The following is a 15,583-nucleotide window of genomic DNA, read 5'->3' as shown; positions in this document are numbered from 1 at the left end:
CTCACCTTTCCAATAACATTCTTCATTTCCCTCTGAAACCTCACCAGAAGCATCTTTTTCATTCATATTTCTAGCTATATTCTGTTCATGATGATATATGTATTGCCTAAGATGACAGTTTTCTCTCTACAGTTCTCTTTTCTTTCTGAGTCCTTGCAATATCCTCCTTGAAAGTTCATGTATCTATGAATGTCTCTTCAAAGTGTTCTAGGCCTTTTCTATATGCCCTTGAAAATCTTTTCAGCTTTCACTAATATCTAATTTAAGGCCATCTTCACACTTTAGGTATTTGTTACAAGAGTAATCACACTTACCAGTACTAAAATATGTATTCATTCACTAGGGTTGCTATAAATAGAATACAATGAATGGGGTGACTTAAATGACATAAATTCAAATCTTACAGTTTTGGAGGCTGAAAGCCACAGGTCAGGATTTCAGTAGTGTTGGTTCCTACTAAGGATTGTGAGAAATAATCTGTTCAGGTGATTTTTTTGGCACTCGTTGGTGGTTTTTTGACTTACAGAAGCATTACCTCAACCTCATCTCTGTCTCCACATGGAATTTTCCTTGTGTGCATGTCTGTATCTAAACTTCTGCTTTTCATAAGGTCATCAGTCATACAGAATTAGGGGTCTACATACTCTAGTATGTTCTGTTAAATCAACTAAATTACATCTGCAGGAAACCTGTATCCAAATAAAATCACATTTGAGATATTAGTGGTTAGGAATTCAACATATGAATTAGGGGAGTGAACACAATTTAACTTAAAGCGGGTGCCCTCCTATTTGGCCATGCTCAGCATGGACTAATGGAAAATGAGTTTAAGCGGGTACTACTTTTAAAAATAAACATGTACATATTATTTGAATTTTATATTAATTTAAAATACTATAGCTTATATTTTTTGCCAATTTTTCAAGCATGGGTCTTACCTATGTAAAGTGCATCTGTTATAAATTGTACATGATCAACACTTTTGGTTTCTTTAAAGTGTCAGGAATACAAAGATATTTGTAAAGCAGACTATAGAACCATTTTAGATTTTAAGATTTTTCAACCTATAGTACTTTATAGGAACTGTGCCAAATTATCAAGTAGCTACCTTGATAAATTCACTTATTACTTCTAAAAGTTTGTAGAATTATTGTGGATTTTCCCTGATTTTTTTTATTTTCATGTAATCAGAAAATAATGGTAGTTTATTTCTTCCTTTCCAACAATTTTGCCTTGTATTCCCTCTTCTTGTGTTACTGTACTGGTTGGGACCTCTAGTATAACAATTAATAGAATTGATCAATAATAAAGAGCATCTTTGTCTTATTTCTGATCTCAGAAAGGAATTTCTCAAGATTTCATCATTTACAAATTGGTTGGAAAAAGTTAACAGATAAATTAAATTCCCTTTCAGTCCTAGTTAGCTAAAATTTTCTCATAAATGTGAGATGAATTTTACCAAATATATATACCAATTCTATTTATCTATTAATTTTTACTTTTTGTTCTTGTCACATAGTTAATTACATTGAATAATTTCTTGAATATTAAGTCATTTACACATTTCTATAATTTTATTTGCTTATTATATATTATTGCCTTTGTTATATATCAGTGGACTTGATTTTGCAATATTTTGGTTAGCATTTTGGTTCCCATGTTCATGAGAAAATTAGTCTGTAATTTTTTACTTCATGATATTTTTGTCAGGACTATAAAACAAATATATGCTGGCCATATTAAAAATAATTAGGAAGTAAATTATTATTTAAATAATAATTAAGAAGTAAATAATTATTTTATTCTCTGGAGGAGAATATGTAAGATTGTTGTTATTTTTTCCTCAAATGTTTGGATGGTCTCTAGTTAAATCATCAGGGTCGGAAGTTTTCACTGGGGAAAGGAATTCAATTTTTCTAATAGATTTTGAAATATTCATATTTTCTCTCTTTGGCAGTTTAGTTTTTCAAAATAACTTAATGTTCACATCTAAATTGTAATATTTGTTGGTATAAAATGTGTTGGTACAAAATTTTTCATATAAGTTCCAGGGTTCCTCTGACCTCCTAAGATTTCATAATGCACTAGGACAACTCACAAAACTCAGGAAATCACTAAACTTAACAATCAACTATTTAGTAATAAGGATTGATCAGGAATAGCCAAATTAAAAAAGACATAGGGCACAGACTGTGAAGGAATGCAGAGCTTCTGTAACCCTTTCTTCATGGAATACAGGCATGTTGTTCTACTGGCACATCAGTGTGTTCACCAACAAGCCTTGCTACCCAGAGTTTTGTTTTGTCTTGTTTGTATTTAATTATGTAAGCATGATCAATTGAGTCACTGACCATGTGAGTGAAGTAAATATCCAATCTACTCTCCCTTCCCTGGAGGTCTGGCTAGCTCTGGGCTCCAATCCACAGATTACTTGTTTGGTCTATCTGGTGACAAGCCCCCATCCTGAAACTATCAAGGGACATACTAGAGTCAACTCATTAGCATTAAAGGTACGCCTATCACTTAGAAATTCTAAACATGTCTGAAACTATGCCAGAAACAAATACAAAATATAACCTTTACTGCACCACAGTTCTTAAGTTCAGCTATTCTGATTTTCAGTTTTAGGAAACCCATTTGCTTCTTTATCTAAATATTTACTGTTGAGATTCTGTATCTGTTTTGTCTCTTTTCTTGTTTTCTTGAATATATTAAACATACCATTTGAAATCATGACCCATTAACTCCACAGTGTGTAGATTACCTATTGGTATCAAAACACTGTGGAACTTATATCCACCAACAACTTAATTCTAATGATAGATAGTCAACTTAAGGGATACTGAATGTTCTCTGTTAGATTTTAAAATATAGTAAAAATCCAATAAAATATAATAAATGTGACATTGAAACTTCTGTTTCATTCTGTTTAATATATTTACTCTATAAACAGAGAAAGTGAATCATACCAAGGTTAAATGAACTCTTAAATATCATTTTCAGCATCTCCTAAGAAAGGCAAAAAACACCATGTGAAAGATTTTTTTTTAAATGATTGTTGCCTGGAAGTCATTAGCTAATTTGAATTAAGGATCACAGGGCTGTGGATGTGGTGCAGTGGTAAAGTGTTTTCTTAGCATGCATGCAGTCCTGGGTTCAATCCCCAACACTGACAAAAAATAAGTATTACAAAATACTGTAGCACTTTTGATCATTATAAATTTTCTAATTTGCTTATATTAGCAACTTAACAAAAAGAATATATATTCTTATCTTTATGGGTAATGTCTTCTGCTTTTTTTTAGGTAGAAGACACTGAAAATATTCCTTCAGTTCATTGTATAGAGCATTTCAATATACAAAGCAAGATCATTACCCCATTTGATATTCAATTTCCTATGAGGGAGAAGCAGGATAATTATCTCAATGGTACAGATTAGGAATTTTAGGATCATAAAGATTTATATATTCCAGTGAGCATCTCTTCAACCACTTCTTTAAAATTCCATATAATATAAATGCAACATTAGAATTTTAAGAATTATTTCTCCATATTTATTTCAGAAGGAATAAAATCATGTTATAGTCACCCTTTTTAAGAAATATATACATTCTGCTTAAGGTTCTCAAAATACATGTAATTTAATAATTTATTTTTAATTATTTAGACTTCTCTTAGGGTTATGTTAGGGTTATGTTTCCTGTTTACTAATTTCTAAAAATATCATGTTTTCATTAGCTGAAAAAATTTAAAGCTACAATTGTAAAATATATTTTTATTTGCCAGATTTTTAAAGTTAAATGATTCTTCCTTCATGAACACTTCTTTTTAATTAATTGATAATTGACTAGCAGAATTAATAATGCTATTAGAGAGAAGTCTACTGATTAAATAAGTTGAGCATTGCAGTGTGGGGTTTTATGATATGACATTTCTGTTCCACTTCATGACCTTATCTTTGGAAATGCAACAACTGAAAAAAATCTCATCACAGCAATATTGCAAAAAAGCTCATAAGATGAAATATTCCTTATAAAGGCATTATTCTCCTTAGCTTCAAAATAAGGTGTTTCCCCTTTCCTTCGGTCATTTCAGTTCCATGAACAGTTATTGAGTAGCTAGCACAGAGAGATAAAAAAACAAAATAAATTCTATGCCTTTGTAGAAAACTTAATCTTAAGGAAGATACAGACATATAAACCAGTAATTTCGATACATAGTAATGCATGCTATGATAGAAGTTTATTCTTTGTGCTGTAACAGCATGTTCAGGAACAGTTACCCATGACTAGTGATCAGAGGAGGCATCTTAAAGGAAATAATGCCTGAGCTAAATATTGAAGGACGAATAGGAGTTAAGCAGATAAAAGGGGCATAGGGGAGCTGAAGAAATAGCTCCTGTTGGAGAGCGTTCGCCTAGCATGTGGAAGGACCGCGGTTCGAATCCCAGGCCTCTCAAATGAGAAGAAAAAAAAAAAAAAAATCCGCACAAGGGGCATAGGATTTTTCCATATGGAAAGAAAAGCACAAAAGTTTGAAGCAACATGGGTCTTAAAAAACACTATGAAACAAAGTGGCAGAAATAGGCAATGTTGTTTTCCAGAATTGTTGAACAAAGCAAACATGAGAATGAAAATATTTTCATCTTTAGTTGATATTTAATGAAGTCAAATGCTTCTTATGTAATACTCCTTAGAAGAAAATTTACTTTTATTACAGTATTTATTGCACATGTTATGTATGGGTATTTTTCATAATTATATCCATATTCACATTTAATGCATTACTTTAAGAAACTTAACCTGCATATTTTATACTTTTATTGAATTGCATCAAATTCTGAGTAGAACCAACTAGGATTTTTGTTCCCATTTGAGTGACTTTTTTAACTATTGTTTATTTTATTTTGATTCTTTGTAGAGTTGCTGTACCTCAGCCAGAATTTTTCTCACAAACAAAAGGAAATAAGCCTGGCATGTCAAGCATCTTTCAACGTATGTTGCTGTTGTTTATTTTTATTATTTATGAAACTTTTATGAAACAATTATGTGCACATTACTATTTGATTTGATTCTGCCTTGTGTCATACTTGCTACTATTAAAATGTAAGTGATTTATATTAGCTTAGATCATTGTCAAAAGTACTGATAAATTTTGTCACCCCAAAGTTAAAGTAATTATAATAGTAGTTACTACAGGGTGGGAAGGAAGAGTGAAGAGAGGATGACTAACAGGTACAGGATTACAGTCGAAATGTGGTAGACATTTTCTCAGAACAAAGGAAAGATAACATGGTGACATCAGTATCAATGTGAGCTGTAATATTGTTGCTACTCTATAGTGTAGAAATAAAATGTCCAACCATGATGTTTATTACCTTATATAAGAAACAAAGAACTAGTATGTAAAAGGAAACTAACAGGACTATATAAGGCTAGGCCTCCCTACACTAAATGCACAACTTTTGCATAAGAACCTGCTGAACCTGTGTTGGCACAGATAAACACTGCTTCTTGCTCAATGCCCTGGTGTCCTGTGTCTCTGTGTAAAAATCTTGCAACAGAATAAGAGGGATAACTTCTAATAATCTATGGTACAGTGAGATAAGTATGGTTGACATTTAATTGTATATTTCAAAATAACTAGTGGAGATTTTTAATGGTCCCAACACAAATGATAAGTGTTTGAGGTGATAGATATGCCAATTACCTTTACCTGATTATTACTTACTTATTAAAATACCACACTGTACCCGATAAATTTGTACAACAATGTATCAATTAAAATTTTAAATATTTTTAAAAAGAAATAGTTAGGCTACCTAAACAGCCACCATGTATTAAAATGGTAAAATATGAAAAAAATACTTAACCTTAAACAAAGGTGCTGTTTGGGAGGGACTCTGTTAACCTCTAGTGAAAAGCAGAAAACACTGATAAACAGAGCTGAAGGTTAGGCTGATACCCTCGGGAAGCAGCACATGTGTGTGTGGTAGAGGAGCAGTCAAAAACTTACAGTCTTACTTGTGACTGTGATCATATTTTAGGTGTGGATTCATGGTCCTATCTGTTGCTGTGAGTTGATCTTGCAAGTAAAATAAATATTAATAAGTCTATATGCATAGTGTGCTATAGCCTAATCTTATAAGTGAGTGACATTCCAAGAAATAGCAACTTTCTGAAAGCAAAAACTTCCTTAAATTGGCAAATTTGACACATGATTATGTGTAGCACCATTGACTTTGCTAGGAAATTAAATGTTACGTTATTTGAATATTGTCTGGCAATGTTGGTTGATGTCTCCAGTATTTGGGCATTTGTTATCAGTTATAGTTCATCAAAAAGCCTAAAAAATATTTTCCTTGTAAACAAAAGAAATCCATTTACATTTAGCAACATGTATCTTATTGTCCATTTGGAGGTGCTCTTGTACACTCTTAAAATATATCCAGTGTCAATACAAAGTGAAAGCAGTTTTTCTACATGTGGAATATTATTTTTCATTTTAAAAGTGACTATTACTGATGTTTTTAGCTAATATTCCTTTTAAAAAGATTTCCTACTATCAAGATATGTATATCAGGTACAAATTATTTGACACATTAAATTGGTCAATAATAGTGGTGTTTAAAAAGTGAAAGTACATATAAATATACTTACCAGTTTGTTTATTTGGTAGTAGTACAGCCCTGCAAATATACTTATTTGAGTTAACCAAAGAATAATTAATTTTGAAGTTTAATTTTTAATTTTTTAGTTGTCAATGGACCTTTATTTTATTTATTTATTTATTTATAATTTATATGTGGTGCTGAGAATCCAACCCAGTGCCTCATACATGCTAGGCAAGAGCTCTACCACTGAACTACATCCCCAGCCTGAAGTTTAATTTTTCATTGAGAGTTAATAAAAATGACTCTTTAAAGTAAGTTTTATTTTCTTTCTTCACTATTGACTGGTGTGAACTTTGAGTTTATTTTATTTTTATTATGTTTTTATTAGTGCATTATAATTGTACCTAGTGGTGGGGTTCATTGCGATATATTCATATATGCACATAATTTGCTCCATTTTCATTTCCCAATGCTTTCTCCCCTCCTCTCTTCCTCTGATCCCCTTCCTCTACTCTGCTGGTCTTTATTTATTTTTTAAATTAGTACATTATAATTACATATGAAAGTGGGATTTACTGTAATATAAAAAATTAAGAATAACACCTAAAGCAAGATGGAGATAAAGTGCTAAAAATCTAGTCCAGAGAGATAATGATCCCTGTATAAGATCTTATTTAAAACAGGTCATCTCTCTGGATTACACATTTTGGCATTTTACCTCCATCCTGCTTTTTGGCATTATTCTTTTTTTTTATTTTCATTTTCTACCAAGACAGAGGCAACACTCTCATTTTACTGTATACTCTCATTAAATTTGAAGACTCAATGAACCTTTCCAAAGTATTTTAATAGTGGTGTTTGTTGGCTGTTACATAATATGAAATTGTGGTATTTTGAACAATTCTGTCCTAAAAAACTTTAGCCTTTCTTTCCTTAAATAATAGCCATCTGTACTAACCTTACCTCTTAAATGTATATGCTTTAGCTGATGACACATTTTTACTTATTTCTTATGTTGTATTCTAGACAGATCAGTCTGTAAATAATGCTGTTCAGTTCAAATATTTCAATGAGCATTTTAGTTGGTTTTATTAAATAAATAACTCATGGAGAAAAAGGCTACTTTTCCCAACTAAGCATAACTTGAGATTTAAAAAGAAAATATTTCTCAGAAAATGGATCTTACCTGGATTCTAAATTCTAAAAATTAAGGAGAAAACCATAATTGATTTTAGTTTCTTTGTTTCTGGATATCCAAGAAATTGACTAAATTCCTGTAATCCAATTTGTCAGCTGATGATCAAATTTCATAAAAACTTTCACATTAACATCTCTTTAAATTATCCCTTCTGTTTTACCTACAGAAAACAATATGGTACTTCACACACATATATAATGGTAGTACCAGCCATTGATTGAATATCCATGTGTCAGACTCTGCTTAGTTTTTTGTATTCGTATTATTTATCTCATAGGCAATGAATATTGAAAATGAATTTCATCTTTTCCCTCCTGTTCCATACTTTTTCTGAAAAAAAATTTTAGCTGTAAGTTTACCATTCATGAGCTAACTGAAATAAAAGGACATAACTGATTAAGTCTTAGGCTAGAGAAAGAAGAAACTTAAAGAATAACCTGTTAAATTGATAATAAAAGAAAGGATTGACTTCTAGTCAATTCTGGCAGATTAAAAAGCCACAAAAGGATCTGATACCTGCCCACCCCTCCAAAAACATGGAAAGTAAAGGGAAAAACATTAAAATACAAATATATAACCAAGTCCAAAATAAGAATGAAAAACATAAAAGCAACACAAATATAATTTAAATATAGTAATGAATAGGAACCAAAACTATAATTGCTCATGAGCATTTCAGAACTAAATAGCAGTCTTAATTTTCATGAGCTAGAGTATCATCAATACATGAAAAGGAGATTCCAGACCACAGTCCTCCTTAATGTGAAGAACCAATATAAAGTTGGTAAGTTATGGAAAGCCAGAGAAATTGTGCTCTCTGTGTATGAAATTATCAAAGAGCTTCCTGTACTACAGGGAAAAATCAACTGTGAGAAATTAGAAACTCAGATCTATACAGCATGAAGGTGTGGTCACAATTCAAATGACTCAAGTGTTGAGGACATTGAGATAAAGAATTATCTCTTGATATCTGGTCCAGAATCAATGAGATCAAGACATTGAGGTACTGACAAAGGTTAAATGTGGAACTTCCTTAAAGACAGTTCTTATAACCTAGGGTGCTTGCAACTTCCATGGAAAGTAACTATACAAAATGAATTTATGGTTAAAAAATTATAAATTTCCCAAGGAAATGCACTACTTTAAAAACATATGATCAGATAAGACACTTGAAAGTATTTATACTCCAGGACAGATATCAAAATTTTCAGATGCTCAAGTTTTATATAAAAAATGTAGTGTTTGCATATAACCTTCACACATCTTCCTATATACTTTAAATCATCTATATATCATTTATGATACCTAATGTGATGTAAATAGTCATTATGCAATATTGTAGAGAGAACAATAACATGTTCAGTAAAGATGCAATGGTTTTTCAGATATTTTCAATTCATAGTTGAATGAATCTACTATTATAGAACTTACAGAGAGAGAGGGCCAACTATATTTCACTTGTGGTTTCCCTGAGGATTGAATTTAACATCCTAAGTTTATAACAATATAGTTTGAATTTATAGCAACTTAATTCCAATAGCATAAGACTGTGCTCCTCCTATACAGCTCTCCCTAACCCCCACAGTTTATGTTGTCATCACAGATTATATTTGTACACATTCTGTACTCTATATTTATAATTATGTTTTATACATGTTTGTTTTCATATAGAAAATAAAAGTATAGTCATAGACTAAAATATGAAAATACAAATTTTATACTTGTACATGTAGTTAGTTACCTTTACCAAATATCTTTATTTCTTCATATAACTAACAGTTATTACCTAGTATCCTTTCATTTCAACCTGAAGCATTTCTTGCAGGTTAAGTGGAGTGGTAACAAACTCCCTCAGCTTATGTTCATCTTCAAACATCTCAATTTCTTCCTCATTTTTGAAAGGAAGTTTTGCTATATATACATAGAATCCTTATTTGACTTTATTTTCAGCACTCTGAATATATCATCCCATTGCCTTTTGACCCTCTAGTAATTGATGAGAAATCTACTGTTAAACACATTGAGACTCTTGTACTTGACAAGTTGCTTCTCTTGCTGTTTCCGTGGTTCTTTCTTTGTCTTTTGACAGTCTGTTTCATTTTACATCTCCTTGAGTTTGTCCAAGGTGGAGTTTTCTGAATATGTTGATTCATATCTCTCATCAAATTTGAGAAGTTTTTGGTCGTTATTTCTTCAAATATTCTTTGTGCCTCTTTCTCCTTCTCCTTCTTTAACTCCTACAGTGTGAATGTCAGGAAGCTTGATGTTGCCCCACCAATCCCTAAGACTCTGTTTACTTTTCTTCATTCTTTTTTCTTTCTTCTCAGATTACATGATTTCATTTGATTTTCAGGTTTTCTGTTTCTTCTTCTTCCTGCTCAAAAATACTATTGAAATCCTCAACTGAATTTTTATTTTTCAGGGTTTTTTTATCTTCAGAATTTTTATTCACTTCCTTTTATACTTTTTTTTTCTTTATTGACAGTCTCATTTGTTCATGCATTTTTTTCTGGTTTATTTTAGATCTATGTCTGTTTTAACTCTTTGAAAATATTTAAAATATTTTTTCAAAGTGTCTTTTAAGTCCAATATCTGGGCTTTTTCAATGACTATTTCTATTTTGTTTTTGTTTTTGTTTTTCCCTTTGCACTGTACTTTACTAATTCTTTGTATTCCTTTCATTTCTCATTGAAAACTGGACTTTGAAATATTATAATGTGATCACTATGGAAGTCAGATTATTCCCTTTCTCAGGATTTGCTCGGGGGTTATTCTTAAAAGTCATAATCATCCCATTGTCTAGTAACTTATCCCAGAGTTTTATAGACTGTTGCTTGTTGTGTATAGCCACTGAAGTCTCTGTTTCTTAGCTTGTTTTCAGCTATTGTTCTGACAGAGAGTTCTTTGAACAACAGAAACTAAAATGCAATACCATCTCTCCCAGTCTTTACAGATCGGCCCTGTGCTTGGGTCCTCCATTAACACTTAGCTAGACTTGCACTGACCTAAGGAGCAGCCTGAATAGATAGCTTAATATCTTAGGTCTTTTCTGAGTATGTACCTTGGACTGGGCCTGTCCTTGGCTTTTTAGATTCCCCAGGATACTTTTGAATGCACCAGTTTCCAACAAAAGTTTCTGTTTGGCTTTTCCTCTATAGTCTTAGGCAGTTGATTTTATGTCTAACCATAATCTTCTGCCCCAGGTGTCTGCAGGTTGTTTGTCCAAGTTACAATGTTTTCAAGCCATCTCCACTGCTTTCTCAGCTGGATCATTCCATGTTAGGTGAAACAGAGACCAGGGTCTTGGGCCAGTACTTCAGGTATACCCCAGGCAGGTTAGAACATGCCTACATAGTAATTTGTGAGTCCCATCAATGAGAATCTGAGCTACCCTCTTCAAGACTGCAGCCATGCCAGGGAAGGGGTGGAGCAAAGGCAAATAAAAATGCCACAATGTCAAGCTCTAGGTTCAATCCCCAGGACCAGGAAAAAATGCCACAAAACTTTCTTACTATTTTTAAATTCCTTTTATCCTGATTTAGTGTTCACTTGGTTGCTCTAAATCTTTGACTGTTTTCCAGATTTCTGACAGTCAGTTCTGACACTTTCTACTTGTTTTTTTAATACTTCTGTTGAGGGTCAGAAGCTTTGAGATACCTACTCTGCCATTTTGCTAGACTCATAAGGTTTTATTGTTTCTTGATAATGTCATCAACTATTGATTATAAATCCTTAGGTCTGTTAATTCATGAGGTATTACAAAATGTTCATACCCTAATTCTATCATTCCTCATTTATTTTTTAGCTGAAAAAGCTCTGTAAGAGGAAACTTTCCTTCTTCTATTATTTGGTTATCTAGCATTTGGTTCCTTTAGTAAAGATGTCTAGGTGCTTGATACTTCACTGTATCAGTTTTCAAAGTAATGAGTTGGATCTATAACATCTTCCAAAGGTGACCAGTTGTCATTGTTGTTTTGTTGTTTTTAATATCATAAACTCATGAATTTAAACATACTCAACATTTTTTTACCTACTTAAATTTCTACCCTTATTGCTGCTTGCATTATCCCATCTTTGGTGAATTAGGAAACCGTTCATTTTTGCTTATGAGTGTTTTTTATATATTTAGATATATTTTATATAATTAAAGAATTTTGTCTTCTATCCTTTTCCCCCACATCCATGGACGACTTTTTAATTCATGGAATCATTGATTTTCCATTGTTTGTTTTTATACTATAAGCAAATATTTCTGTATATCAGACAAAAAGAGAGTCATGCCCCATTTTTCTTAGATTAATGTACTACAACTAACTACCTCTTAAGAACAATATGGCAATACCTAATTTGTTGAAAATATGTGATATATACACTATGCTCCAGGGATTCCCCCTACATTTTGGCCGCAAAGGGAGATCTAAGATGTGTATTAGAACATTTTTATAATAGGGAAAAATAAAGCCAAATGTTAATTAACAGAGGAGGTATACATAAAATATAGCATATTTGTATACTTGAAAATATCTTGAAATTTTGACAAATGAATTAGATCTCTGTGCAGTGGGGATGTAGCTCAGCAGTAGAGCACTTGCCTAGCATGAACAAGGTATTCAGTTCAGTCCCCAGCACTTAAAAAAAAAAGAATAGATCTATATTTGTCAACCTTGTTACCAACATATTTCCAGATATGTTTCATGATAACTTCTATGTCTACAAATTCAAAATTTCTTCATTTTGTGAATATATAGTTAACATGTGTGCATAGTTTGTGCTAGGTATTTTGAAGTCTACAAACTTCAAAATTTTATCCTTTATATCTAGTAACTTATCTAAGTAGATATGATATACATTTGGAAGGTTAACAATTAACAAGAATGGCACATCTAACATCACAAGGCATTAAAGGTTTACAGGTAATCTCTGATTTATATAATTCTTTACAAAGTCTATTATATAATTACCACCAAATATAAACCTTGTCATTGACTATAATACCCGGTGCTTCTTTAGCCTTGTAGATCTTGCCCTTCATGGGGTCAATGGAGGTAAGGGGAATGGGGAAAAAAAAAATAGTTCCTCTTCTTTCCCCATGCTCTGAACATTCCTGCCTGCCATTCTTGTCCTCATAATGAAATGTTCAAAGTAGGTATTGTGAAAAAGAAAATCACCATGCCTGTATGCATACATTTGTACTGCATCCTTCATTACTTAACAAACTAAATATAGTCTTCTATTTAAAATTTTCATTATATCACAAAACTGATCTCACTAGAAATAAGGGTTAAATGAATAACTAAAATAATAGAGTAGTAATTATAATTACAAAATATAAAATATAATTTTGCTACATAAGTAACCTGTATTTTACCTATATAAAAGTAGACTTAAAACATGTTTCATAAGACAATTTTAATAGTGTTTAAGCTAAAAATAAAAGAATTCCAGTTCACAATTTTCTGTCTCATATTTAGAAAAACCTGAGCTGTAAATATATTTTGTCTCTTTTCTACATTCCTTTGAAATGCTGTTATTCACAAGCAGCAATTGTCAATATTTTCTGTATTGGTTTCATACCCATTTGTATAAATTAATTATGAATATATAATTATAAAAATAATAAAACATGAGATTTACAGAAATTTTTCCTATAAGCATTAATATCTTGATTGGCCTCAATATCAACATCCAAATAAAATATAGAAAAATTCTTATTTCTGACAGGATCAATCATGATTTCTTTTTCCAGTAAGGCAAATATAAGTACCTAATTTTTTGAAAACTTCTGTAGCATACAACTTTTTTATAGTAGTGTTGGGGATCAAACCCGTGGTCTTGTCTATGCTAAAAAATTATTCTACTGCTGAACTATATCCCCAGTCCCAGAATATAACTATTTCATGCTATATTTTAGAACAAATTAGTAAGGAATATTCCCTATTGTTTGAGTCATTGCAATAGCTACTTATTGACATTCAACTATGTACTTTTATTGTTTGAATAAGGGAGATTTATTTCTAGAAAATAAAAAAGATGAAACCATTTGCCAATTCTGTTTAGTCCTATTAACTCTGAGTTTTTCTTTTAGATTTAATTTTATTCTTTTCTTTTCCATGTTGTCGTGCTTTCCCTTGTGTTGCCAAGCATTATTATTGGAAGTTAAGTGTGTTCATCAACTGAATTTTGTATTTAAAAAACCTCTTATGTAATATTGCAGTGTTTTAGATTCCTGGTAAGAAATGTGTGTTCAAATTTTTTAATCTTCCCTTATAACTCAATCTAATATTTTACCTTATACTACAATTTTGGTAAGTTTCCATATAGGCTTAAGAAACCAAGCAAGTAGTCTGGGAATATGCAATAAAATCTGAAAAGCAGAAGTGGTATATTAACTGTACTGAAATGTTGCCGTTGAAACCACCTTCTGCCTCAACAGTGTTTCTTAATACTAGGGTAAGAATCAATACCAGGACACAGGCAGCCTGCAAGGAGGCAACAGAGCAAGACTGGTAAATTCTGAAAGGGAGTTGCTGTTGACTTGCCTGAGTAGTACAACTGACAACAAGAGAGCCTTGTTCCATTTCCATTTTTCTGATTTTACCATATGTCTTCAGTTTCCATTGTGTATTATTCAATTAAAATATTGTGTGTACAAATTCCTTATCATCATGTCTGGCACATAATAGGTGCTCAATAATTTTTTGTTGGGCCAGGCACAGTGTCACATGCCTGTAATTCCAGCGACTTGGGAGGCTGAGACAGGAGGATCACTAGTTCAAAGCCAGCTTCGCCAACATAGCAAGGCTCTAAGCAACTCTGGGACCTGAGACACTGTCTCTAGGTAAAATGTAAAAAACGACTAGAGATGTGGTGCAATGGTAAAGCGACCCTGGGTTCAATTCTTGGTACCAAAAATTACTATTATTATTATTATTATTATTATTATTATTATTATTATTTGTTGAATGACTGCCATAATGTGTAAGGGATAAATTATGTTCTGCCTTAGAAACTAAACATTTTAGATAAGTTGTACATAAGAGATAAATTGACTTATTCATTTAGAACAATCAAGAATTGAAGAAGCAGCTAGATGCAATTGTATGTGCCTATAATGCTAGTTACTTGAAAGGCTAAGGCAGGAACATCACAAGTTTGAAGCCAGTCTGGGCCACTTAGAAAAATAATAAAAAAGGACTGGAGATGAAGCTCAGCAATAGAGCACCCTGGGTTCAATCCCCAATATCACAAAAAATAGAAATTTAACAAGTAAGAATTAAGAAGGTCTTTCATCTCAATTCAGTTCCTTCTTTGTTTTCCATATGTTATTTATATCTAAAAGGATTGTCATGTATAATAGATGATTCATTTTAAGAAGAGATGTGTCTAAGGTAAAAACTGTATTTGTTCAGGTTACTTTTACCAGAGATTAACATAATTTTATTTTATTCTCAAATTCCACCAATAATGCCATTCTCATGAATTTGATTTAACTTGAATTTGTCACTGAATATAAAAGGAATATATGTTTATTTAAGAACACTTGGAAAATACAGAAGAAGTATAAAGAAGGTAGTTATAATAGCTGGGTGTGGTGGTACATGACTATTATCCCAGGAGCTCAGTAGGCTGATGCAGGAAGATTGCAAGTTCAAAGCCAGCCACAGCAACTTAGCAAGGCCCTAAGCAACTCAGCAAGACCCTGTCTCTAAATAAAATATAAAAAATGCTGGGAATGTGACTCAATGGTTGAGTGCTCCTGGTTCAACTCCTG

At 31.9% G+C, this 15,583-nt stretch overlaps 1 protein-coding gene across 2 annotated transcripts in view; it reads left to right on the top strand.

The window, feature by feature from the left end:
• Positions 1-15,583, top strand: part of RADX (RPA1 related single stranded DNA binding protein, X-linked) — a 64,484-nt gene that overhangs the window by 34,240 nt on the left and 14,661 nt on the right. For both annotated transcript variants that reach the window (XM_079123838.1, XM_079123837.1), the window contains exon 11: positions 4,922-4,995. In XM_079123838.1, the coding sequence (XP_078979964.1) occupies positions 4,922-4,995 (74 nt within the window). The remainder of the gene's footprint in view (positions 1-4,921; positions 4,996-15,583) is intronic.

The sequence above is a fragment of the Sciurus vulgaris genome (assembly GCF_902686455.1).
Source record: "Sciurus vulgaris genome assembly, chromosome: X".
NCBI lineage: Eukaryota > Metazoa > Chordata > Mammalia > Rodentia > Sciuridae > Sciurus > Sciurus vulgaris.
This window is presented reverse-complemented; position numbering and strand designations above follow the sequence as displayed.